The sequence below is a fragment of the Crocuta crocuta genome, unplaced genomic scaffold, assembly GCF_008692635.1.
Source record: "Crocuta crocuta isolate KB4526 unplaced genomic scaffold, BGI_CrCroc_1.0 scaffold383, whole genome shotgun sequence".
Taxonomy (NCBI): Eukaryota; Metazoa; Chordata; class Mammalia; order Carnivora; family Hyaenidae; genus Crocuta; species Crocuta crocuta.
The window spans coordinates 410,678-438,196 of record NW_027531897.1 but is presented as its reverse complement, the minus strand read 5'-3'; the positions used below and the strand labels follow the sequence as shown (position 1 = coordinate 438,196).

Here is a 27,519-nt window from a genome sequence, read left to right as displayed (position 1 = left end):
TATAATGCTATTTTATAAAAATGCATATAGTAATATCCAGTATTGCTTGGGGTCTCAAAATTTTATACGAATGATAGGCTATCTCATACTTATAATAAGGTTTTTTTTACTCAAAGCTTTTTTATTTCTTCCATGTTAATACGTATATAGTTTAACAGCCATTTAATATATAAAAATGCATGTGCTGTCTTATGTAAACAATACTACATTCTTATGCTTTACTTATGGACTCTAATTTTTCTTTCCTGTTTAAAAATTACCTTACATGTAGCAGCATAAAGTAACAAATTTACTAGGTCACAGTTATATAAGCCAGATATCTGAGCTGACTCAACAGTGGTTTTCACATAGGTCAAAATCAAGGTGTCAGTTGAACTGGACTTATCTGAGTTTCTAGAGAAGAATCTGCTTCCATGCTTATTCAGTTCATGTGATTTTAATGCACATGCTTCCTGTCCTTGTTAGCTGTCAGCCAGGGCTTTGCCCAGCTTCCTCAGACAGTCCACATGCCTTGTCACATCGCATTCTCCATCTGCAAGCTAGCAACTATGCTTAGAATCTTTTTGGTTGAGAGGTCTGCTGTTTAAAGAAAAAAAAAAAAAAAACAACCTCACCTGATTGGATTATTCGTATATTAAAGTCAATTTACTTGGGACTTTAATCTCTTTATAGCATGCTATACCTAGATTAGTGCTTAAATAATCAGGATGCGAATCATAAAGTATACATTTTCAATTGGTGTTGATGTTGCCTTATTTTCACAGTGTATTTGTATCACTTTACACTTTAAAAATGAAGAACTCCCCATCCCCACCCCCAACCACCCCAGGTGCCTGGGTGGATCAGTCAGTTAAGCATCTGACTCTTGAATTCAGCTCAGGTTTTGATCTCATGGTGGTGAATTCAAGCCCTACACTGGGATCCATGCTGGGCGTGAAGTGTACTTTAAAACAAAAAAATGAACCCCTTACCTTGTACCATATGTAAAAACTAACTCAAATTGGATCAAAGATACAAGACCTAAAACTATAACAACTCTTAAAAGAATCTATAGGGGAAAAACTTCATGACATTAGATTTGGCAAGGATTTCCTGGATATGACCCCAAAACACAGGCAAGAAAAGTGGGAAGAGAAAAGACATCAGGCATCTGAGTGACTCAGTGGGTGGAGTGTCTGCCTCTTGATTTTGGCTTAGGTCATGATGGGTCATGACATGGAGCCCTGTGTTGAGTTCTGCACTGTGTGTGGAGCTTGCTTGAAATTTTCTCTCCCCCTACCCCTTGCTTGCTCACTCTCTCTCAAAAAAAGAAAAAAAAAGACAAACTGGACTACATCAAGGTTTAAAACTTAACATGTCTCAAAGGAGTGTTAAGCAACAGAGTAAAAAGAACAGTATTTACAAATCATATATCTGCTAAAAGACAGCTCAACAATTAAAAATACTAAAAAATGGGCAAAGGACTTACATAGACATTTCATCAAAAATACCTAGAAATGGCCAATAAGCACATAAAAGAAGCTCAACATCACTAATCATCACTAATCACTAATCAAGTCAAAACCACAGTGACATATCTCTTCATACGTGTTAGGATCACTACTATCGAAAAAAAACACAAACCCTAGAAACTAATTAAGTGTTGGTGAGGATGTGGAGAAATTAGAACCCTGTGTACTATTGATTGGAATTTAAAATGATGTAGTTGCTATGGAAAATTGTAGTATTTGCTTTAAAACATTTAAAAGGCATTTTCTTTTTTTTTTCTTTTTTTAATTTCTATTCTCTTTATTAATCTACATATAAACTGAAAATATTAGGTCATTTTTGGCAAAAGACACATTGTTTTTAGATTATTCATATGAACATAGCTCCCTTTCCTTGTCAACAGTGACAAGAATGCAAACCATTACAAACCAAGTCCAACCAGACACTTTTTCAATAACATCACTGACAACAACTCAAACTAATTGCAAGGAATATAAAACATTATCAAAGTATAAAAACTGTACATGACAATAACATTATAATAGAAGCCCAGATATAAAAATTATTAATAAATGATTATATGTTCATATGTGGTAAAATCAGTCAATATACGATAAAAAGTCCAAGCCAGATTTTTATAACCAGAAATCCAATTTAAACTTTTCCCCACTTTTTATTTATGATAAAAATTAACAGAACATAACATACACTGATGTTTGGGTTGCATATTTTTACTACAAAAATTTATATTTTCTTTCAAATAATGAAAATGTCCTTTTGTAAGTAATACAACTCTATTTCATTGTTGAGCTTATGACTCCTAATGCCTTTTTAAGAGCTATTACAATTTGTACTGTCAATCACACATATTGGTACTATGTGCTAACAGCCTTTGTGGAATTTATATAGGAAAAAAATAGTTGGAACAAGCACTAGTCTTATTTACATCTCTTTTTTATTGGCCATCTTAATTGCTTTGCTCCAGATTTCCAAAAGCAATTACACCATATTAAGGATTAATCACTTGCTATTAAATATTTAGTGCTTTATCTCAGTCCCTGAAACCTGTCCGAGTTCCTACGTTTCTGATAACTACCATTATATGCAGGGTTTTATCTATGGAGACTTCATTTCACTGTTGGCAGGCATAGGAGGACAGCTCATATACCAGTAAGAGGAATTTCATTATAATGTGATGTTTAGTAGTTTATAATCTATTCAACTAATTTTATTTACATTTTAAAAATTAAGGAGAGACAAGGGGAAGGATCTAGTATTTATCAGAATCCCTATACATTAAAAGGCATTTTCATATGATCGAGCAATTTCACTGAGTTATATGCCCCCAAAATTGAATGCAGGTTCTCAAATATACATGGTCATCAGCACTGTATGAATGTATCTGTTTCGCTTCATCTCTAGCACTCACATAATCTTTGTGATCTTCGCTAATTTGGTATCTCATTATCATTTACATTTTTTAAATGTCTACTGCTGTTAAATAGTTCCTCAAATTTGCTCATCATATATGATCCCTTTTTGTTTGTGAACTGTTGATTTATATTCTTTGTCTATCAGTTGGGGAGTATTCCAAATTTTAGCAGTTTATATGCATCTGCATTTTATATAATACACATATATTATACAATTATACACACATATTAAAAAAGAACCTTTCTAGCTTTTCTTTTATACTTCAGCTTATATATTATTGAACATTCCCCAATCTTTCCTTATCTTTTATTTCATATTATTATGTATATTAGTTCTGTGTATAGTCTTTATCCATTGACCTGCTACTACACTAAATAATGTAGCTTCATATTACTATCAGGACATTTTAATGTCTAGTAACACTAGTTCCTCCTCATTACTTCTTTTTTCAAAATTTATTTGCCAAGAGTTTGTCTTTTATTAATATTTCTTAAAGCCAACTAAATGCTCTTGCTTTAACACTATAGTTTATATTTTATATTGTTATTTCATTTTACCCTGTTGTTACCTCATCTGTATAAGTAGCATTCAAGGTAGCCATATATCTTTTTTTTTTCTACTAGAGATCCTAACTAAAGTTTTATAAAACTTCTGACAGTGTAATGCATTTTCTTTGACATAATTGTGATGTTATTAATATAGCAGCATTCCAGAAGGTATTAAGGATTTTACTTAATGCCTTAAAATTCAGCATTCAAACCAAAGAAGTTAATTCAGTATGGTTTGAGTGCTAGCATTCTGCATAGTTCTGGCTCCAGAGTGTTACCACACCAACAAAAAAAAGCAGCTATAAAGGTAACTAGTAATGCTTTGAATATACTTCAGCCACAGCCCCACCATGGTAACTTTTTTATTGAAGTTAACTTAAGGAAATTATTAGTTTTAACCTTTCTGTGGCAAATGAAGAATCTTGAAAAATTCCACTAAAACAAGATACATTTCAAAAATTAACATTCAGTCACTTCTAGGCATTGTTATTTCTTAGAGCATTAATTTATATTGTTGCTTAAGCCAAAGATCCCTTTCATCAATCAAAATAATTTAATAATTTTTTTTCTCAGAAATCACTTGTTTTTAAGATGCTGGCAAATACTGAAAATTTCATAAAGTATAGTAATATAATTTATAAAATCCGTCAACACAAAATATTAATAAATTTCTGGTAGGAAATGTTTGAGTATTTTAGCTACCTTCTAAGACCCATAGAAATACCTATAAAACATACAACTTCTGAAGATGTAGCAACATTTGTACAGTCCTTTTTTAAAAGTGTCTTAATATAAACAGCTTTCAGTTCTGATTTCAACTGATTTATCTCCAGAACATGATATTTGACGGCAAAGAGCAGGATCTTTTGAGAGTTCTGGTGCAGTTTTGATCTCTGTAAGGGTGCTGGATTGAACAAAGGCAGCCCGCAGAATTTAAAATGTGAACAGTTGAAAACACAGGATCAGGCAGTACAGGGAATTCTGAAGCTTTCCACCAGGGGGTTTTTAATGGAAAATTGTCTTTCACAAGATTTTTTTCCTTATTCTCATTTGATGTGGCGTCTTTCTCTTCTAATGCCCGAGCAAGCATGTAACTGACTTTTCTTTGGTGAGCCAGAGCTTCTTCCTTATCATTCAACTATAGGGACAAGAATTAAAAATACATGAATTAGTCAATAAATCACAGAATAGAGAGCTATAATCAGAAGAATTTTTCTCAGATGATGCTCTATATCTTCAATCTGTTCCATCAATGTAAATAAGTTAATCTAGTGATCCCCAAGTATGCTACAGATTAGTGAGGACTTTTTTTTAAAGGAGTAACAGAAAGCAGCATTCCTTTTGCTGAAACTTTTGTAGGTTATCTGAAGAGAAAAACATATATACATGGTGTTTGTGTGTATATATGTATATAATATCAACATGTAATTACTCTGCAAGAGAATGCTGAAGTTCTTTATATGTGAAAATTTTTTTTATATATTTTTATGTGAATAAATGACTTTAACACTCTTACATAGATAAGAATATTCATATAGCAGGAGTCTTTTAGTTTAGTCATATATGAAATAGGGATGATGATTCAAAGATATAATGTATGAGAAAGTTGCCTTGTATATTTTAAAAATCTCTGAATAAGTAGAAGGTCTTGTCGTGGACTGTATGTGTAAATGCAGACGACAGAGATGCCTGCAGTTAATTACAGGGAGCCCCCTCTTTTCAGAGGTGAAGCTTTAAACTTGTACAGGAAGAACATGGATGGGAGAAGTGGGAAGAGCATGCAGGGAATTTAAGGAGATGAAGATCAAAACTGGAGGATGGTACCTCAGCTGGGAAAAAGGGCATTAAAAGGCAAGTACAGAGTGGTAAAGAACTGAATTTTTTAAAAAAGAGTTGAATTAATAGGAAGCAAAAAGATTAGCTTAATCACAACCTCTACGAAAAGAAAGCAGAAACACTAACCAGCTCTGTTAGCATCTGAAAGACTTCCTGAGGATTATCCTGGTCTTCAGTCTTCTTAGAACTATTTTCTGAAGGGAGCATACCCAACAGTTTCTGTCCTAAGGTCTTCTTACTTCCTTGTGATGGTAATCCTAAAATTGAACATGCAAGTCCAACTGAAACATAAAAAGACACTCACTAATGTACTTACAGGAAAAGAGGTAAGTACATCTGAACCAAGGATGATTCATTTGTAAATCAATCAAGAGGTCAGTCCCTTCTGGAAAAATCTGGTGAGTCAGGCATCACAGTGTAGTGGGAAGAGAACACAGACTTTAGAGTCAGGATGGCAAACAGAGGTTGAGTGGGCCACAGTGTAAGGACCCAGAGCAGTGCTCTCCCTGCATCTCTACTCCTCAGCTCCTGGCGATGGCTGTCCCTCAGGAGAGCATGCAGCCCACGTTACCAGATCGTCTCATTCTTCCAGAGGAAGCAGCGATCCAAATGTGTGTGTGTGAAATCTCCCAGTGTTAAATGTCAGCCACTTACCAACATTATTTGACAACACTGTGCAGACCCAACAAAACATGTCTGCAGGCCACAAGTGGTCTCTGAACCATGCAAATTCTGCATTAGAGCAGAAACACCTGGACTTGAATCCTCACTTAGTCACTTACTCAGTGACCCTGGACAAGGTCTCTGAGTTTTGTTTCCTCACCTCTAGAATGAGAACAACAGTATCCATGCCTCAGGATTGCTGTCATTAAATAACAGAGCACAGGGGTTGGGAGAAGGAAGTGGACATTGTTTAATGGGTACAGTTTCCGTTTGGAAAGATGAAAAAGTTATGGAGATGGATGGTCGTGATGGTTATACAACAATGTGAATCAAGTTATGTCATTTAAAAATGGTTAAAATGAGGGGTGTCTGGGTGGCTCAGTTGGTTAAGCATTTCTTGGTCTCAGCTCAGGTTTTGATCTCACAGCCCCACGCTGGGCGTGAAGCCTGCTTAAAGTTAAAAATAGTTAAAACGGTAAATTTTATGTCTCTTTTATGGACAATTAAAAAACATCTAGCCTAGGTACTGACCTAATGTTTACAAGTCCACATCTTGAAATGTATACACTGATGATGTTCTTTATAGAAAGGATGCAGTTTTATAGCAGAAGGTACAAAAATTGTGGATTTATACAAAGAAAACATCAAGATTGCCTTTGAAATGCTCTGCAGATGGTCTGATGGAAAACAGAACAGATAAAAAATTCCCTTTCCACCCAGTCCTGATAAACCACAGCTACTGGGGCTCACTCACTGACCTCTTCCTCAAGCAACTGGGGTAAAAGGAGAAGCCAGACAAGTTGATGCACTCATTAGCTTTGATGAGTGAATGAATCTATGTCTCTATTTGCAGTCTTAAAAAAAAAAAAAGGGAAATAAGAAGCTTATAACTTAATGCTCAGAACTCATCTAAGCTGCCCTATCAATAAGAGAAGTTAAAATGTTTTCTAAGATGTTAACCACATTGAAGAAACTGACCTGTGACAACATCCTGTACCTCTTCAGGTTACTGAAATACATGAATAAAATGAATCAGTCTTGTCATTAAGAAACTGACAAAGAGCTACTGACACTTATATGGACTTGTAAAGGCCTTTCTACAACGAAGCAGTTATTTTAAATTCTGCTTCCAGTCTCTTCAGGGCCTTAATGAAAATAAAGATCAAGAGCTGTATCTATCAAATCATATTTTTAATGGAAAAGTCCTTGAGGTTTGTCATTATAAGAAAGGCAAGAGTTCTAGAATATAAAATAAGTACGTATTCAAGTGCTGAAATGAGTATTAATCTACCTCTTAGGAAAAACCCACTTTGTCTGTCGAGCACTACCCTTGTGGCCAACTTCCATGCACAGTTGGGTGGTCTTCTATGCAGATTACAGAAAGTGTCAGGCTTTCATAAGATTGTTTTAACCATGCCTTTCCCTTCCTTTTCTTTCTCCCATAACTCTTCCATAAAAACAGACAAGCAATTAAGATGAGATTTCCAAAGGGATTTGCCTTCAGTTCACATCACAGAACACCAAGGTTGTCCTCAAAGAGAACACCTTTGAAAATTAAGCAGTCCAGGTCCTATCAAGGGCTCAGCTTAGAAGAGGTGCCTGGAGATGACCTTCACGTTTGTGGTCCTTGAGAGAGCTGGATAATAACATTCTCCATCAATTCCTAAAACCTTAAGTATAGAGAATGCGTTTGCTTATTTGCCTGGCAGAATCACTTACACTGAGTTGGACATTAAGGTTATACCTTCGACTTCTATCAAGAGGTTATTATAGATAACAGCTACCTAAATGCTGATTTTATATTTATCATAAGTGACTGTTGGAGACTTAGACATATTAGCCAGCTCACTGATTTCTGTTGTAAGTCTCATATTAGAAAACCATTTTAGAAATTAACTTCAGGACAATGTGGAATGCCTTCTTAAGAATCAGTGTTGAGAGTTACATTTTCCTATGTTGCCCTGACTTCTACCTGATGAACAGTCTAAATGCAGAAATCTTATGATCTGCTTCTGTCTATTTTCATAGTTCTTATTTACTGCCTTTTTTTTTTTTATCCCTATACACTCAGAGCTTTTTACCATTTCATCAAAGAAGTGGGTAAAGTTCAGTTAATGAAGCTAACATTTCACATGACTTGACCTGTATATTATTAGGGGAAAAAAATAGGTATCTTATTAAAAGTTTCATTTTTAATATTCTAAGATTAATATTTCCAAGGTTCATCTGAACATGAGAGATATTGGAATTAGGATTATGGGTTTTGACGTATTAGAAAATATTTAGAATACAGTCCTCTCAGAATTTCAGTATTAAAACATTTAAACTTACAAATTTCATTATAATCAGTCTTGACTAATAAAAGATTTCAGATTGGAATTTTAAGTTGAAGCAATATAAGTTGTGCTGAATAATATGATGAATAAAAACTGATACTGACCATTTAGAAAAACTAAAAATTCTAAAAAATAACAGCTACTTTGATTATATTGGATGATCTACTTCCAACTGTCATTCTTTTATTCCATTTTTGTATATTTTGTTTACAATAGTACAGTACTGAAAAATGGCCATGAACTTCTGATAGGTTTGTGAACAAAATCTAAACTTTAACTTATGCTTCATTTTTATAAGAGTATTTTATTAATATTTCCAACCTAAGGTTTTTCCTCTACTCCTCAATCTCCCTTTAGAATCACACATTTCAACAGAGTTTAATTAGATACACTTAACGTTTGCGTTTCACTATTACTTCTCGGCAGTTTCCCTTTAATCATCTAGCACTCATAAAGTTTTCCCACTAAACATGGTCTTATTTAAATGAGATAGTTGAGAGGTGCCTGGGTGACTCAGTTGGTTAAGTGTCTGACTTTGGCTTAGGTCATGATCTCACGGTTTGTGGGTTCGAGCCCCATGTCGGGCTCTGTGCTGCCAGCTAGCTTAGAGCCTGGAGCCTGTTTCAGATTCTGTATCTCCCTCTCTCTCTGACCCTCCCCTGCTCATGCTGTCTCTCTCTCAGAAATAAAACATTTAAAAATAAATAAATAAATGAGATAGTTGAGGGATATCTGGGTGGCTCAATGGGTTAAGCATCTCTCTCTCTCTCTTTTTTTTTTTTAATGTTTATTTTTGAGAGAGAGAATACAAGTAGGGGAGGGTCTGAGAGAGGGAGACACAGAATCTGAAGCAGGCTCCAGCCTTTGAGCTGTCAGCACAGAGCCCAACGCAGGGCTCGAACTGATTAACAGTGAGATCATGACCATAGTCAGACGCTTAACCAGCTGAGCCACCCAGGCACCCGGAGGCACCTGACTCAAGATTTCAGCTCAGGTCACGATCTCACTATTGAGATTGAGCCCTGTGTCGGGCTCTGGGCTGATAGCTCAGAGCCTGCTTGGGATTCTCCCCTCTCCCCTGCTCCCCTACCCAACTAGTGTGCATGCTCTCTCTCAAAATAAATAGATTTTTACAAAAACTTTAAATGAGACAGTTGAATAGTAAAAAAGGGGATTATCTTATTTTATGATTTGGGTGATCCCAGTACCTCTTCTGCATATGTAACATCCAATGACCCTTTCTGCCCATAGTTGCTAAATTTTGTACTAAATCACAACTGTGACCTTTAATTATATTCTCCTTCACATTTAACTCTGCATAATCAACTTTGATTATAACCAACAGCTAAAATTATACCTGATTATTGCTATTATAATTCATATTTACCATCCTCCTTAAGGTGCTTCCAATTTATCCATTTTGTTGCTTTTTTACACATTTTATCCATTTGTGTCAGTCTTAGTGCCTGGTCATTTTTCCTCATTAATTGTTGCTCAAATGCAATTCTGAATGCATCTGCCATTATGTAAGCTTCTTCTTTACTCTTCTGCAAAAGTCCCAGCTAGTTTTGAAAGAAAGTTTGAGAGATGTCAGATGCAAAACCAGAACAATTCTTGCCTAAATGCTGTCAGATTAGCAAATGTAGTCTCCCTGCCTAGCATGGATCTACAGTCTGATCTGTTTCATCTGCTTAAACTAATTAGTACTTGCTGATTCCCCTCTGCAGTAGCTGAGCACTATGAACTGGATTGCCAGAAATTTCCCTCCCAGTGCCTGATCATTCCTTGTTAATCCATTTCTTGGACCTCACCTCATTACCACAGACAGGCCCTGTGTGTGTCCTGCCAAATGAATACGAAGGGAGGATGCCAAAGGCTGTATTCCAATTCTGCCTTAGGCTACTTTAGACAGTATTACTGAAAATAATTATGAATGTCACTTTTCGGATACTTGCCATAACTGACCCTGACCTATCTTTGTAATCGTGTGCTTGTCTTAATGAACTGCTAATTTCTAGCTGTTATTTTTCCTATATCTGAAGACTTGAAATTCCATACTTTCAATAAAGGTAAAAGTATTTTTTAAATGATGGTCCATGTTCTTTATTTGTTATTAAAACTAAGTATAATGGCAGCCATCGTTTGATTAAGTGCCAGCACCTGCATGGCACAGTGCTAAACATTAAATGTCTGCTGCTTCTATATCCGAACAACAGCTCAATAGGTAGTTACTGCTCTCTGTTTAACATATGTGTCCAAACCCACACACCTAGAAAATACTAGAGCTATGCCTCAAACCTAAGTCTGGCTGGTACAGAGGTCCCTTCCAGTGTACTTTGCTGTCTTTCTGCTAAGCTTCATGTTAATCTCCCCATTTATCAGTAGATAAATGTAGATGCTAATGATTTTAAGCATGAGCTTTTTCCTCTGATTATTATTATAGTAATTTGGGGGACCATTTATAGAGAAAAGAAACAAACTTCGGAAATATTAACTATAAACTTAGGCAAACAACTTTATGTTGCCATAGTATCATGCCAAGTACTATTTGTATTTTGGAACCATGTAAAATCCAGTTTGTATGTTAAAAGTAAGCCATAGCCTATGACTACTACAACAAAACTAATTATTGCAGATATTTCCCTTCTATTAATAGAGGGGGGGGAAAAGCTTTTAGTGTTTTGATAATACGGTACCTCCTGTTTGAGCTTAAGAAGCACTTTCCGAGCCGATGCCGCCATTTTGGCACATGCACAGGGACTCCCTCCAGGACCGTGGCAAAGGCAGGCTCTGAGGACAGCAAGCTTTAAATCCAAAAGCATTAACTCCCATTACTAAGGGTCACACTAGAAAGCTGCACACAAACACAAGGGCACACACACACATGCACATTTCTATTTGAGCATGCAATTCAAAGAAACTGAAAGAAACGAAAATAGAAGAAAGCTGAGAGGAGAATTTCAGGATTCAACTACAAATGAGGAAACACTGTTACTACTTGGAACAAAACCATAAAGGAGTTCTACCTGCTTCTTTTCCTTCTCCAAAACTTAAATTGACACCAGTTTCTATAGTCAAAATTCCTGACAGGAACTTGAAGTAATTTTAAAATCTACCATGTCGATTTGTGACTGAGCTTAGTCTTGCTGTCCAGCATTTACTCCTGCCAGTTCCCACTAGGGAGAGGTGCATGCTCAGAAATGATGAATCAATTTTGTTTTTAATTTTTTAATGTTTTATTTATTTCTGAGAGAGAGAGACAGCGTGAGCAGGGGAGGGCCAGAGAGAGAGGGAGATACAGAATCTGAAGCAGGCTCCAGGCTCTGAGCTAGTTGTCAGCACAGAGCCTGACGGGGGGCTCGAACCCACGAATCGTGAGATCATGACCTGAGCTAAAGTCGGACACTTAAACAACTGAGCCACCCAGGCACCCCCGATGAATCAATTTTAAGATGTCAGGAAAATAACCATCCCTCCACTTCTACAAAAAATACTTGTGATTGTGTCATGTGACCCACGGCTAACACAGCTTATGCTAAAACTATAAAAACAAGAAATAGGGCAAGAAGCAGCCAGCACATCTAGTGTCCAAGAATGTAATGAATGCATGGTGCCAGTAAGGTTGAGAACTGCCCTGGGGAAACCGATGGGCCTGTCTTAACTGCAGTCTCAAATTGCTGAGTATAGTGCTATTCTAGAACATGTCGTGGATGATGACGGGGAAAAGAAAAGTAGAAAATTTCCCTCTTGTTCAACTTTCATACCTGTTTACCTACCTCAAGACCTGATGAAACCTCTGTGAAACCACATTTTTCATGGCACTTGTGTTCCTGAGCTGCCATCTGCTGTTTGATCTCAAGCATGGCAAGGGCCTCCAAATACTGTTGATTTAGAACTAGGAAAGGCCAAAGAAAAGAGTGTTAGTTATAAAGTCTAACTCCAACCTCACCTAAACAACTAGTTACACCAACATCATACACTCACTTTTTTTTTTTAATTGTTTTTTTTTAAATGTTTTATTTATTTCTAGGAGAGAGAGAGACAGCGTGAGCAGTGGAGGGTCAGAGAGAGAGGTAGTCACAGACTGAAACAGGCTCCAGGCTCTGAGCTGGCAGTCAGCACAGAGCCCGACGCGGGGCTTGAACCCACGAACCGCGAGATCATGACCTAAGCGAAAGTCCGACGCTTAGCCGACTAAGCCACCCAGGCGCCCCTACACTCACTTCTTAAAAGCAGTGCATATAGACAGACATTGCCTACCAAATCTGCCCTAGCCACAAAATCTGATAAAATAGTGGGTATCAAGTGAGATAATAGATACATAACACTGAATGAAATGTTACTGTATTTAATGTGCAAGTTATCTTAGTTTTTGCGTCCAAAGTCTGGTCTTCATTTATTCAAAGAGAATTTGTAGGATTTTCAAAGGCAGAACATATAAATGCAAATTATTTGCACTTGCTGGATAGTGAGAGCACCAGATGATGAGATCTCAGACATTAATATCAAATGTTCCAGCTATCCAAACTCTTACACTTTTCTGTTAAGAGTTTTCATAAGCTCTCAACCATTTAGAACAAGAGGGGTCCTACTATCTCCTAGAGCAGAAAATAGTAACTTCTCCCCCACTTGTAAGTGTTGCAGAGTGAGGTGGTAGAGGGGGAGCAGATGTGGTTATCGGCTGCTGCTTTCTTGAACTAACCTAACACAGGTGAAATCTTCCATCTGCTCTAATCACAGGTATGGAGAAAGCACTATGTTCTGTGTGCAGGTCTCACCCAGGAACTCTGCCACAATTCACTTACTAAACTACAGACATTGCCCTTCCCAGGCCCATGACCTGATTTAGTACTTACTTTGTCTCCATCAAGTCACTATTTTAAAACAGTTTCTGCTAGGAAGGATGAATGAACACATGTCTTAAAATTATATAAAAAGTTGATGCCATCTTAATATTCTTAAAACATCTTGGGGGCGCCTGGGTGGCTCAGTCAGTTAAGCGTCCGACTTTAGCTCAGGTCATGATCATGGTTCAGGGGATCAAGCCCCACCTTGGGGTCTGTGCTGACATTACAGAGTCTGCCTGGGATTCTTTCTCTCTGCCTCTCTCTCTCTAAATAAATAAACTTTAAAAAAATATTCTTAAAACACCTTAATATTCTTTTATTAGCTTTTGTCATAAGGTAACTCATTACATAAGGAGTGTGTGTGTACACACATATATGTAAAAAAATTCAAGTTTTTAATCAGTATCTTGAAAAAGTAAGAATATTAGTATTGGTAATAAAGTCACAAGACATTTTATGGGAAAAAATAATTTTGAATAATTCTACCGTTACATACTTTTCCTACTAATGTCCCAAAAAAACATACTTAGGTTTCTGAAATATGAGGTGCTTTACCATTTTGTTTTACACTGAGTAGAAAAACTAAAGGATAAAGGGAGAATGGGGAGAAATGCTTAATGGACACAAGGTTTTACTATGGAGTTATGAAAATCTTTTGCAACTAGAAAACTGTGCAACATTGTGAATGTTATGAATTACTTTTGAATGGTTAATTTTGATATATAAATTTCATCTTAAATTTTTTTTAATCAAAAAAACCTAAATGATGCATTTCTTGGAAGTATACTACTTTGAGATAACAGCACTTTGTCTATTGATATGTATGNGCATAACACTCTCAAGGTCCATCCATGTTGCTAACATAATATTCTTAAGGAATCATCAAAATGGTACTCTTCACTTACGTGCATTTTCTGACTTCAACATTTTAATTTCTTCTGTTTTCACATTCAGAGTTTCTTTGAGGACTGCATTTTCACAGTTTAGTCTGGAAAAAAGTACCTCCAAATAACTAACACGTTAACATTTCATCATTGAATGAGAATATTTGTATCCCATAATCAGAAAACAAAAACCCAGATAAAATTTTTTCTACTTCAAAACAGTCTAGAACTTATGTGTGTCACAAAACAAAAACAATTTAGAGTATGGTAATCCTTCCATATCATTACCTGAGAAAAGAATCAAAAGTATCTCAAATTAAAAAATAATAAAAAGGAGAGGGCTGCTGGCTCAGTCAATAAAGCATTCGACTCTTGATTTCAGGGTCATGAGTTCAAGCCTCACATTGGTTGTGGAGCATACTTAAAATAAAAATTTAGGGGTGCCTAGGTGGTTCAGCTGAGCATCTGACTCATAATTTTGGCTCAGGTCATGATCTCACAGTTCATGAGACTGAGCCCCACCAGCATTGCATTCTGCACTGGCATTGCTGAGCCTGCTTGGGATTCTCTCTCTCCTTCTCTCTCTCTGCCCCACTCCTGCTCAGGCTTTGCTGTCTGGTTCACTCTATTTTTGTGCAGACTTAGCTGAAAAATATCCTAAAAGGCAGTCTACTGGTAAGTGCAAATCTCTATGTGTGAATCAGAATTTTCTGGATTCTGTGCGATGAAAACAAAATATAAAAATTAAGACAATACTACTAAATGGGCATAAATTAAGATTTATGACACATTCTCTTGAGGCACTTTCATGCATTGCTAGTAGAAATGCAAAGTGGTACTAGCCTTATAGACAAGAATTTGATAACATCTAATGAATCCAGCAATTCTACTTCTAACAATTTACACTAAAAGTACATCTCCCAACACAAAAATGTGTATGTCAAAGCTGTTTACTGCAGCACTGTTTGTAACTGCATGATGCTGGAAACAATCTAAGTGCCTATATATAGGAGAATGGTTGAATACACCACGGAGTGGTTTCCTGGATATATTGTTAAATAGGAAAAAAACAGTGCAAAAGAATATGTACAGTCAGCTGTTCTTTGGTATGAGAAAGCGAAATAAGAAAACAGACATATCTGCCAATTTATGCAAACAGAAACAGGAAGGATAAATCAGAAAACAGACTGATTATAGATGGTGAGGGGAAGGAAAGATGGCAGGTTGGGAATGGGGAAGAGGGCGTGGTGGGGAGAATGACATTTCAGAGTATACCTCTCAGAATAGTTCTGAACTCTAGATAGCAAGTTTGGTTTTGCAATTGTGTGTGTTATCAATTCTTAAGCTACTTTCTGCATAGTCTGTGACAGAACAAGCAAGCAAACATTGGGTGAAAATAGCCATGTTTCTCACTGGAAGTTACAAATGTGGAAAGGGGTAAGGCTCAAATGCACCCTGTGGTGGTGGTGGTGGTGGTGTGTGTGTGTGTGTTTCCAGTCGTCCTCTCAGAGGACCTCCTAGAAATGACCTCCACTAGCAATAAGCACACCTCACACTAAGATCTTGATTTCTAAACACCATTCCCACTAAAAGGAACCAGGGATCCTTGGAGAGATGCCTAATATTGTATGCATAATGGCCTATTACGTATCTTGTACCACAAGAAAGTGCTCCAGCAATAACAGGGAGGTGTCAAAAAAGCCACAGGCACCATCTTGAAGGGACTCCCACTGACCGAAGCTGGAAAACTTTACACAAAAAAGAAATTATGATAGTAACCCAATGAATAATGCAAGAATCCTTGAATCCATTTTGGTATAAACAAATGGGGGAGGAAAAAAGCTCTTAAGGTAAAATGCCAGCAAATAAATGTAGAAGGAATAACAATTAGAAAATGACCATTTGGCAACTGTCATAGTAATGATTGCTTCAGGCATAAAGTGGATGTATAAACTAGTGTGAAAATCTGATAAATCACATAATCTCACAGCATCTCCCTACAAGATGCTTATTAATCACAAGGGGAGAAATGATGGCTTTATAGTGGAAAATCAGGGCAGATACTACGCCTTAACCACATAGTCTACATTCACAAGTGAGGAACAGGACAGATCAACACTGCAGGCCCCCTGATATGATGCACTGATAACACAACATGGTTTCAGTGGTAATATTGTCCAAAATGCATCACCTGAATCAAATTCAGAAGTACCAAACATCTCCAAGTTAGGATATTATAAAACTGCCCTGTCCTCCTCAAAAAATGTCAAGGACAAAGAAGCACTGATAAATGTTCCAGATGTTTTTCGCCCCACCCCTCACTTTGCCCTCCCTCCCTCCTCATAACTGTTTCAGATTAAAGGGGACTTAAGTTTAGATGTGACAACCAGATGCAACCTGTGATTCTGGAGTGGATCCTAGAACACGGGAATTTCTTTTTTCTCTTTTGATATAAGGGTATTATTACTAGGATAATTAGCAAATCTAAATAAGGGTTGTAGATTAAATAAGGCTATTAGGAGGCACCTGGGTGGCTCAGTTGAACATCCGACTCTTGGTTTTAGCTCAGGTCATCATCTCATGGCTTCATGGACTCAGAGCCCCACATTGGGCTCTGTGCTAGCAGCATGGAGCCTACCTGGGATTCTCTCTCTCCCTCTCTGCCCCTCCCCCACTCTCTCTCTCAAATAAATAAACTTTATTATTTCTTTTTTAATTTTTTAATGTTTTATTTTATTTATTTCTGAGAGAGAGAGAGACCGCATGAGCAGGGGAGGGTCAGTGAGATAGGGAGGCACAGAATCCAAAGCAGGCTTCAGGCTCTGTGCTAGCTGTCAGCACAGAGCTTGATGTGGGGCTCGAACCCACAAACCGTGAGATCATGACCTGAGCCGAAGTCAGACGCTTAACTGAGCCACCCAGGTGCCCCTCAAATAAATAAACTTTTAAAAATAGGAAGAATATTAGGTTAATGTCTTCATTTTGATCATTATACTATGGTTATGATAGAGTTATGTCCCTTTTAATTTTTATTTATTTTTTAAAGTTTATTTTCAGAGAGAGAGCATGGGCAGGGGAAGGGCAGAGAAAGAGTGAGAGAGAGGATCTCAAGCAGGCTGCACAGTCAGCACAGAGCCCAACATAGGACTCATGCCCACAAACTGGGAGGTCATGATCCCAGCCAAGATCAAGAGGCAAGATGCTTAAACGACTGAGCTGCCCAGGTGCTCCGACTATGTCCCTTTTTAAAAAACACAAACTAAAGTATTAGAATAATAAGGCCTTATATGCAACTTACTCTTAAATGGCTCAGGTATCTATCTGTATCCATATATTTAACTACAAAGTAGGAGACAGAATGTTAAAGCAAATGTGGTAAAGTTCTACTTTGGAGAATCTTGGAGAAAGATACACAGGAATTCTTACTGTTCTTGCAACTTTTCTATACATGTTCAGTTATCTCAGATTAAAAGTTAATAATAAATTAAAAATTAGGTACTAAAGCCATCCAGAACCCCAGATATCAAGTCAGTTTCTCGATGATTGACTTTATGTGTGTTATAAAGTTACTAAACAAATTTACACTAATAAAAATTGCTGAAAAGATGTTTGAAAAACAAATGCCAATGATAAAATGACTTAGAAAACACGGCTTTTACATTGCTTTTTAAATGTTTTTATGTTTATTTATTTTTTTTTTTTTAATATTTTTATTTATTTCTAGGAGAGGGAGTCACAGACTGAAACAGGCTCCAGGCTCTGAGCTGGCAGTCAGCACAGAGCCCGATGCGGGGCCCGAACCCACGAATCGCGAGATCATGACCTGAGCGAAAGTCGGACGCTCAACCGACTAAGCCACCCAGGCGCCCCTTTATGTTTATTTTTTAAGAGAGAAAGGGAAAGAGAGATCCCAAGCAGGCTCCATGCTGTCAGCAGAGAGCCTGACACGGGGCTCAAACCTATGAACCATGAGATTATGACCTGAGCTGAAACCAAGCTGAAACCAAGGGTAGGAGAATTCCAAGCAGCAGGATCTCAGTCTCACAGCATAGAGCCTGATGTGGGGCTCAAATTCCATAACAGTGAGATCATGACCCGAGCCAAAATCAAGGGTTGGATGCTTAACAGACTCAGCCACTGGGGTGCCCCTCACATTGCTTTTTAAAATATAGTTTAGGGGCACCTGGGTGGCTCAGTCAGTTAAGCATCAGACTTCGACTCAGGTCATGACCTCACGATTCATGGGTTCAAGCTCTGCGTCAGGCTCTGCTGACAGCTAGCTCAGAGCCTGGAGNTACACTGAGCATTAAGCCTACTTAATAAATAAATAAAATATAGCTTATATTTTTTAAAAAAGATAATACTAACAAAAATATGGAACAGTAAAGCAGATAAGCATAAGAATTTTATAATATTCACAGCTCATAGAAGGAGAAAAGAAAGCTTAAGCCTCATTTAAGTTATACACACTTTATGGGGCACCTGCCTGGCTCAGTCAGAAGAGCATGTGATTCTTGATCTTGGGGTCATGAGTTTAAGCCCTACACTGGGAGTAGAGATTACTACTTAAATATTAAAAAAATAAAAATATAAGTAAATAAATTATACACACTTTAAGGACTTCCAAAGAAAAACTACAGAATAAAAATATACAAACCTGTCATATTTTTGGGTCCATGATTCTTCTATATTTTTAAATCTGTTCTGATCAAATTCTATTTCCCATTGCAAGGCATTTATTTCCTATAGAAAGAAAATAGCATTTTTCATGGAAAATTACTACAAATCACTTCAGGACATTGTGAATAGCTGAAATAAATCATTTAATCATTTAACAGAAATAGGTTAAAGTGAAGCTAATTATTGTTCAAAAAGAGTATGGCATTCATAAACATGAATGTACAATGTGACTTTTTAGCACTCATGAAAAGCTTTGCCAGAGCTTACTTATATAAGAAAAATTTCACATTGTTCAGCTTCAAACTTTGCTTCTCAGAATCTAGATTCCTCATCGCCCCCACTCCCAACCTATACAGACCCAGAAGCAAGCAAAATCCGCTCCTGGGAGTGTGAGCCCAAGACACTGCCATTGAGGGAGGGTTCAGAAAGAACTGGAACAAGACCTTCCAAAGTGATACTTTACTACCATTTTAGTGATGATGAGATGGTCAGAGAGAGGCAGGCTTTGCCAGGCAATAAGAAAGAGAAGAAGAAAGAGAAGAAAAATAGTAAGTGTCAACTTGGCAAGCTTCCTACTACCTTAAAATGAGGAAATAAAAGAAATCTTAATTGTTTGTCCATGTAACAATATGTTTTGGATTGTAAGTTCCAAAAGGGGGCTGTATAAAACAGAAGCACAACCAGCAGACCTACCCAGTAGTCTGGTGGTTTTTAAAGGAAAGCTTGGTAGTTGGAACAAGTCTGCACTAAAAGTGGCAAATACCTTCTCCAAGGATCTCTTTTGTTCCATAGTTTTTTGAAGCATCACTTGGGTGTGACTTGTGGCTTTGTCAAATATTGCCTAAGAAAAATAAAAGTCATATCCATATAAATTAAATTTCTCCTCACTCCTTTATGCACAGTAAGGTTCACATTTTTATTCTAAGGCAGCAGAAAACCAGAGAATTTCCAGAGACCACCTTTCATGGAGAATTTGGTAGTTCAAAAGTCAGAAGATCTTGGCTTGGCTCTCCTGAGGAAGAGGAGAATGAATGAATGAACTTTCCACATAAAGACTGGTACATGAACAAATAGAGCAGTGTTACTCACAATAGCCCCAAAGAGGAAAAAATGTTAAGTGCCCATCAACTGGTGAACAGACACACAAAATGTGGTATGTCTACACAATGGAATATTATTAAGCAATAAAAAGGAAGACAGTACTACACCAGGCATAAGCCTCAAAAACATGGTAACTAAAAGCATCCAGACACATGTCCTATCATTCCATTCATGTGAAATAGAAAAGACAAATCCAAAAGGCAGTTAGGAGATGACTGGTTGCCTGAGGCTGGGGATGGGAATGGGAGGGACTGCTAATGGGTTAGAGGTTCCTTCTGGAGAATACTGGCAATGTTCTAGAATTAGATTGTGGCGATGATTATCCAACTCCGGTAAAGATAAACTATATGCCAAAAACAAGTGAAATTTATGGTATATAAATTTTACCTCGATAAAAGTTTTAAAAATCTATGCCTCCAAAAAAAAAAAAAAAACTATTTTAAACACAGATGCTTTTGTTTTAAAAAACAAAACCATACTACCTAGAATTTTTAACAAACTTCTTACCATGCTTTGAAGAATTTTCAGTGCTTCTTCTTTACCCTCAAGCTGTCTTTGAGATGCCTCAAGTTCAGTTTTTAGAATTTCTACCTCCTAAGGAGAGAAGTAAGATTAGTCTACCTATCTGCAAGATATGCAACTCCAAATTTGGATAGTTAACATGTATGCTCAGTGTGTACTCTGACTCTAAGCACTTTGACCTTCTAGAAGAGGTTTGAAATTCCTTCAGACTTCGTAAGTGGCCTAGGCAGGCTTTAGACTGAGACTCTGACTATCCAGTTGTAACTAAAAGTCCAAATCTTTACTTTTTAGACCACAAAGCTAATAATCTGAAAAAAATCTTTAAAGCACATAAAATAGGCACATGATCATCCACAGAGCTACAGTAACTATTATCACTTGAACTGTGTACTCCCCACCAAGTAAAGATATGTCCAAATCCTAACTCCCGGTACTATGAATGTGACCTTATTTAGAGATAGGGTCTTTGCAGATATAATCAGGTTAAGATGAGGTCATACTGGATTAGGCAGGCCTCAATCCAATGACCAGTATCCTAAGACGAGGGAAATTTGGGCACAGACACAAAGGGGGAAGGCTACGTGACCATAGAGGCAGAGACTGGAGAAGCAGCTGTAAGCCAAGGAATGCCAAGATGGTCAGGGGCAACCTCCAGAAGCTAGGAAGAGGCAAAGAATTCTCCTCTAGACCTTCCAGAGGGAACATGGCCAGCTGACACCTTGATTTCAGATAGCTAGCCTCCAGAAGTGAGAATAAATCTGTTATTTTAGCCACCTATTTATGGTCTTTGTTACAGTAGCCCTAGAAAACAAAACACATATGGNCTAGCAGCATGGAGCCTACCTGGGATTCTCTCTCTCCCTCTCTGCCCCTCCCCCACTCTCTCTCTCAAATAAATAAACTTTATTATTTCNCACACACACACACACACACACACACACACACACACACACACACACACACACACTAAGATGGGCTTCCTGCTTCCCAAAAGATAGGCGCCCCACAGAAATTCTTACTCCCAGAGGGCCTCAGAATGCCTAGAATACTTGCTGGTCTTCTGACTTCAAAGAGGTTAAGTAGTCCCCTTATTTCAAGCCTTATACACAGGGAAAACAGAAGGAAGTTTATAACTGTTCTCTCCAGGACAAAAGAAAGGTGGACTGGAGGGCATGTTTATGTAAATAGCTTTCTTGAGAGATGAGGGGGATAAGAAACAGAGGAGGCCAGTTGAAAGTTAATGAACTTTACACTGTGATTCTCTGGAAAGCCAACATTGACTTCCATACAATTTTAGTATTACTTAAAATATCCATCAGTGGGCTTTATTCATATAAGAATTTTTATAGAAACCAGAGGACTTACCTCTAAAGTATCATGAAGACGTTGCTTTAATTCCACATTTGACAATTCTGAATTAGAATCTGTATTAAGGGGAAAAAAAAACTACTTCAATACATTCTTTAACTAGTTGAATATAGGACATCTGTTTATAAACTATCAAATACATGGGGTGCCTGGGTGGCTCAGTCGGTTAAGCACCGACTTCGGCTCAGGCATGATCTCACAGTGCACGGGTGCGAGCCCCACATCAGGCCCTGTGCTGACAGCTTGGAGCCTGGAGCCTGTTTCAGATTCTGTGTCTCCCTCTCTCTCTGCCCCTCCCCACTTGCGCTGTCTCTGTCTCTCAAAAATAAATAAACATTAAAAAATAAATAAAATAAAATCTCAAATACAGTTTTGTGTCAAGAGGAAAGAATTGTAACAAACCAAATAATGATAAAAATAGGCAGCTTAAAACATTTCACAAATGAAAAGACACTTTTGAATAAAAAGACTTTTAAAAAAGGACTCTATTAAACTGTTTTTAACAAGCTGGTTAATTAATTACTACATGCAACACAGGACTTAAAAACGTAAATGTTGGGGCGCCTGGGTGGCTTAATTGGTTAAGCGTCCGACTTTCGCTTAGGTCATGATCTCGCGGTTTGTGGGTTTGAGCCCCGCGTCGGGCTCTGTGCTGACTGCCAGCTCAGAGCCTGGAGCCTGTTTCAGAGTCTGTATCTCCCTCTCTCTGTGACCCTCCCCTGCTCACGCTGTCTCTCTCTCTCTCCTAGAAATAAATAAAAATATTAAAAAAAAACAAAAAAAAACGTAAATGTTGGTGAGTGAAATAAATTTTGGTGTTTGGCTTAACTTTGATGATCGATATAGTGATAAGAATATCTAAGAAATAACCTGAAATTAATTTTCTTTCCAAGGAGAATGACTAGAAGTCTCCTGTAACTTCAGTCATTCTCCCCTTAATGTAATCAACTGAGACATTAAACTGAGCTTCCTAGGAGCTTCACGTTCAGTGTGGTCTCATTGGCAAAAGAAAAACATGAAAATGGTAAATTGCAAGCAAGAAGATTAAGAAGAAGCAAAAGGAAGAAAAGTTGTTTAGAAACAGTATTTTGAGGGACATTAAAAACTTCTCAAAACAGCTTTTTTTCCTTTGTTGTTCTGACCTTTCAATATGACAGTTTCCAAGGCAAAACGCAAATCTTGGTTTTACTCTGATGACTGGGGCTCCAAGGAGGGACAAGTGACACAGGTTTGGCAATGACATGCTGTGTTGTAGTAATCCGTGTGGTAGGCAGAGCAAGGGCCCTAAAGATGACCATATCTTAATCCCCAGAACCTGGGAAGACATGGCAAAAGGGACTTCTGGTGTAATTAAATTAAGGACTAGGAGATTATCCCAGATTATCCAGGTGACCCCACTGTACTCACAAGGGTCCTTATAAGTCAAAGAGGGAGGCAGGAGAGTCAGCGTCAGGGTGAAGCAGTATGAGAAAGACTTGAACAGCCATTGCTGGCTTTGAAGATGGAGGAAGGTGGCCATGGGCCAACGAATGCAAGCAAGCTCTAGAAACTGGAAAGGCACAGGAATGGATTCTCCCCTAGAGTCTCCAGAAGGAACGCAGCCTTGCCAACATCTTGGTTTGAGCCCAGTAAAACCCATTTTGAACTTCTGACCTATAGAACTAAGATAATAAATTTGTGTTACTTTAAGGCATTAAATTGGTGGTAACTTGGAAATGACCTATTAGCAATAAGAAACCAATACAATATCCTTAGTCCATAACCCAACAACACAGGAGCTCATACTTTTACATCTTTATATCCCAGTGGCTTCCTCATATTTTTATAAAGGTATTTTAGCATCATGTGCAGTTTTCAACATCTTGCTTGCAAAGCAGAACCCATCTTCTGTGTGTGACAAGGACTTGAAAGAAAAATATATAAATAATCCCATCCTAATTTCAAGAAGGATTTTGAAAAGATGCCGATAAAATTCCCATCTGCAACATGCTTTTGGCAAATCTAAAACCATATTTCTTACATTATTTTCATGTTCTAATTTGTGTTTGTTCCACTCGGGTGGGGGATATTTTACAACATGGATTACAAAAGATTCGGCCAGAAAAGAGCTGTGCCGTGTGGGCATAGAGACACTCCTGGGCTCCTCCCAACCATTTTGGGGTTGTAACATTCTATCATAATGTGATTCTGAGTTTTATTCTTTCCTTAATAATATAGCATACTTTATTTTTGATTATGATAAATTATGATTAATTTTTTGAGGAGCACCTGGCTGGCTCAGTCAATGGAGCTTGCAACTCTTGATCTTGGGGTTGTGAGTTCGAGCCCCACATTGGGTGTAAAGGTTACTTTTAAAAGAGATTAATTTTTTAGGGGGAGGATTTCATGACATTCCTTAAATAACCAGCAGCATACATGTTCTGCCTGGAACACTCCTTCCCCAGATAAGTACCTTAGGCATCAGATCATTAGGGTGTTCAAAAGCCACCTCCTTAGGTACCCCTGACCCTTGCCTGAAATAGCATGCTCCGACCCTCTAAATATTCAGTGTCCCTACACTTATTACTGGTAGACTTATTTTTTCTCTCCTCTACTAGAATGTGGACTCTGACACGGAGACTATTTTGTTCACTGATGCTGCTCCTAGAGCCTAGAACTGCCTCAGGCAGATAACAGGTACCAAATAAATAAGTGAATAAGAAAAAAAAAAATGATGAAGCATAGCACTAAATCACACACCCACAAAAGCAAGGTAGGTAATCACTGATATCACTAACATATCTGTATTAATGCAGAATAACTACCATAGTTCACAATTTGTACCAAATTGGAAATAAAAACATGAGTTACGTTTGTGCTATCACCAATCCCAAGAGGTGAATAAAGATGAATTCCCAAAATCCGCTACAGTGACCTACTGTCTTACGTTGCAAGGGTGAAGGCACTGATGAAATCCACAAGGGAGGAGGAGGGAGAGGGCCAGAGGCATTCTTACCAGTGCTACTTTGTCGTCTGTAGTGGTAAGTGCTGAACTCTTCTGAGTGTGCATCTTGGGAGCTCTTATTCCTGGAATATTGAAAAATGGCACCACTTCTTTCTTCCCTTGCTCCCGGAAATGGGGGAGGGCTAAAGTTCTTTCCATCGGATCTTTTTCTAGATGTAGACAGATGTGAAACTTGCACTTCATAAATACCACCGGGCCTTCTCCCGAGCCCATACCCTAAGTCGCCTTCTGCCATGTCATCGTCCTCAGTTTCCCAGGTCTGCACCTCTGCCTCACTCGGCGGCCTCGCCAACCTGCTCATCAATCAGCCAGATGACGTATTTAACATAAGGAAAAACAGGGTATCTGTAGTTAAGAAAACAGTTTAAAAACCATCAGTATAATAAAGTTGGGGTTTCGGTGGAGAGAAAAGTTTCTTTCTCTGTTATACAGGGACAACTATCCCAGCAGTGCATCAGCACACGAACATCCCTTGCAACCCAGTTCAAGTTATTTAACATTTAAGGACTTTTTAGGTAGGAAATGATCAACCTCTGATTCCAAAGACTGCAGTGAATTGTAAGGAAGCAGGAAAACCTTTTATTGAATCCAGTAATCTACCGATCAGGATAAAGCAAATCAGCCTTTACCGAGGAAAGAGAAGAGGTTTAGTTTTCACCAGCCTAGGAGCTATGTAAAATTCAGGGAGTGTCTGCAAAATGGGACTTGCAAGGAGTATGTAGAGGACCCTGCCCCTGTCCCTTCATGGCCCTGAGTGCACTTCAGGTGCTCATGGCTCTTACAGCCTCTCCTGTAGCTCTGCGTGCTGCACAAACATCTTCTGTTCCTCTGCAGACACAGCAGGGTCTTTGTACCTGAGACAATGATAAGTGGGAAAGAAGGAGGTACCCTCTCTTTAACAGATGGTGTGTTCAAAGCCCTCCACTGTTGAAGCATAAAAGCCAAAGCCCTTTCGGTGGCTCACCTCCCTCGCATGGCCCTCCTTCACATGCCCCTCATCCGCTCACCCGCCTTGTAGGCTGGCCACCCTGGCTTTCCCAGCGTTCCTGGTGCAGAGCTGGGGCTCCCTCTGGTTGCAGCGCTCTTCCCCCAGACAGTTGCTCAACTGGTTCCTCACCTCCTTTGGGTCTTTCCTTCAGTGACAGCTCAGTGACTGACACCAGATCTAAAGTTACAAACTCCTCCTCTTCCCGATTCCCTGATTTATTCCCCACCCCCACCCCCCCCAGCACCTAGGGCCTTCTAACATACCCCTCCATATTTTACTCATTTTTCAAGTCGTGCCACGGAAAGGCAGGAGGTAGTACTAAAGTGGGAGCCTGGCAAAGCCAAAGGTGGTTTTGCCCTGCCTACGAGGCCTCTCAAAAGGCAAGGCGACCTGCAGCTTTTCCTCTGCCAGGGCCCAAACCTGCTCTAGATGCTCTAGAAGTAGAGAGTAAGCTCTGAAAGAGTAGAAGGTTTTGTCTTTTGGGATCATCACTGCATTCCCAATGACTAACACAGTCTCTGAGACATAATCGGTGCTCAATAAATACTTTTTAAATAAGTGAAATGAAAAAATAAATTCCCTGCCTGTAGGGCTGAAAAACTGTCACCTCAGCATGACTCCACCGTGAATACTGTGGGGCTAACTGCCTGCCCTCTTCCCATAAGAAAACATTCCAGATGAAAATGCCTTACAAAGTACATCACTGAGCCCTCCCTGCATGGAGACCATGGACCGCGGAAGGCACCTACCTGTTGGCCGGAGAGTGCCTTAAGTGCTCAGCCCTCTTCCTCTTGTGCACAGTAGTACAGGAAGGACTTTCACCACCAGGCATTTCAAAACAGCTGTTTTGCTATAGTTGTTAAGAAACATCTCATCCTTTTCTCAAGACTCATTTTTTACCGTTTACTTTTTTTCATGTTTATTTTTGAGAGAGAGACAGAGGGAGACACAGAATCTGAAGCAGGCTCCAGGCTCTAAGCTGTCACCACAGAGCCCTGACCCAGGGCTTGAATTCAGAACAGTGAGCTCATGCTCTGAGGTGAAGTCAGACACTTAACTGACTCAGCCACCCAGGTTCCCCAAGACTCATTAAAAAAAAACAACAACAACCTGATATCTCTTCTAAATATATCCTGCAACTTAATAATTGCTTACCAGGACTTTAAAAAACAATTAAATCTTAGTCTTGCATTTCTTAGTGAGTTGTTTCTCTTACTCTTCCACTATTAAAACCACACAAATGGGGCACCTGGGTGGCTCAGTTGGTTAAGCATCCAACTCTTGATTTGGGATCACAGTTTGTGAGATCGAGCCCTGCATCAGTCTCTGTGCAGACGGTGTGGAGCCTGCTTGGGATTCTTTCTTCCTCTCTCTCTGCCCCTCCCGTGTACTCTCATGAGCTCTCTCTCTCAAAATAAATAAACTTAATGCCCTCACCCCCACCCCCAAACACACACACAGATGCCAGATAAATCTGATCATGTTTGAAGGGGTTTAGTTGTGTTTAGGGTTAAAGTATCATCTACTTTCAATATTTAAAAGCAAAAACCCTTAAAGATTTGAAGAGATAACATCATAAAAGAAGGTACATGGATAGAAAGACATTCATAACATCATTAGTTGTCAGGGTACTGTAGATTTAAACTAAAATGACATTTTGTTACATACCACTGTCAATTGTAAGTGTTGCCACAGATATAGTCATACATAGTTGGCAGGAGTATAAAATGGTACAGCCACTGTGGAGAAGTCTGGTAGTTTCTTTTAAACAGGCAATCCAGCAATTGCATTTTTGGTATCTACCCGAGGGAAATGAAAAC

The 27,519-nt window shown here is 38.4% G+C and overlaps 1 protein-coding gene across 3 annotated transcripts; it reads right to left on the bottom strand.

Moving 5' to 3' along the window:
• Positions 1-785: 785 nt before the first annotated feature.
• Positions 786-27,519, bottom strand: CCDC125 (coiled-coil domain containing 125). 3 transcript variants are annotated; one of them, XM_077773548.1, is made up of 13 exons: positions 27,368-27,519; positions 26,449-26,549; positions 24,703-25,864; positions 21,705-21,763; positions 20,325-20,411; positions 19,480-19,557; positions 18,694-18,779; positions 14,058-14,140; positions 12,082-12,200; positions 11,002-11,109; positions 9,693-9,867; positions 5,433-5,587; positions 786-4,608 (listed from the first exon to the last, which is right to left on the bottom strand). In XM_077773548.1, the coding sequence occupies exons 3-13, from the start codon at positions 25,010-25,012 to the stop codon at positions 4,294-4,296; spliced, it is 1,575 nt and encodes a 524-aa protein (XP_077629674.1). In that variant the 5' UTR covers positions 25,013-25,864; positions 26,449-26,549; positions 27,368-27,519; the 3' UTR covers positions 786-4,293. The 3 variants fall into 3 exon arrangements, with proteins under 3 accessions (XP_077629674.1, XP_077629675.1, XP_077629676.1); XM_077773549.1 differs by lacking the exon at positions 26,449-26,549 and having other exon boundaries at positions 24,703-25,056; XM_077773550.1 differs by lacking the exon at positions 27,368-27,519 and having other exon boundaries at positions 5,433-5,563; positions 26,449-27,347.

Excerpts from the sequence above, each read along its gene's own strand:
- CCDC125 (XM_077773548.1), bottom strand. The coding sequence starts at position 25,012 with ATGAGCAGGTTGGCGAGGCCGCCGAGTGAGGCAGAGGTGCAGACCTGG. Across the intron at positions 21,764-24,702 it reads CAGACGACAAAGTAGCACTG|ATTCTAATTCAGAATTGTCA; the intron begins GTAAGAATGCCT and ends CCCTTAATACAG. Across the intron at positions 18,780-19,479 it reads AAAAGAGATCCTTGGAGAAG|GAAATAAATGCCTTGCAATG; the intron begins GTATTTGCCACT and ends TTCTTTCTATAG.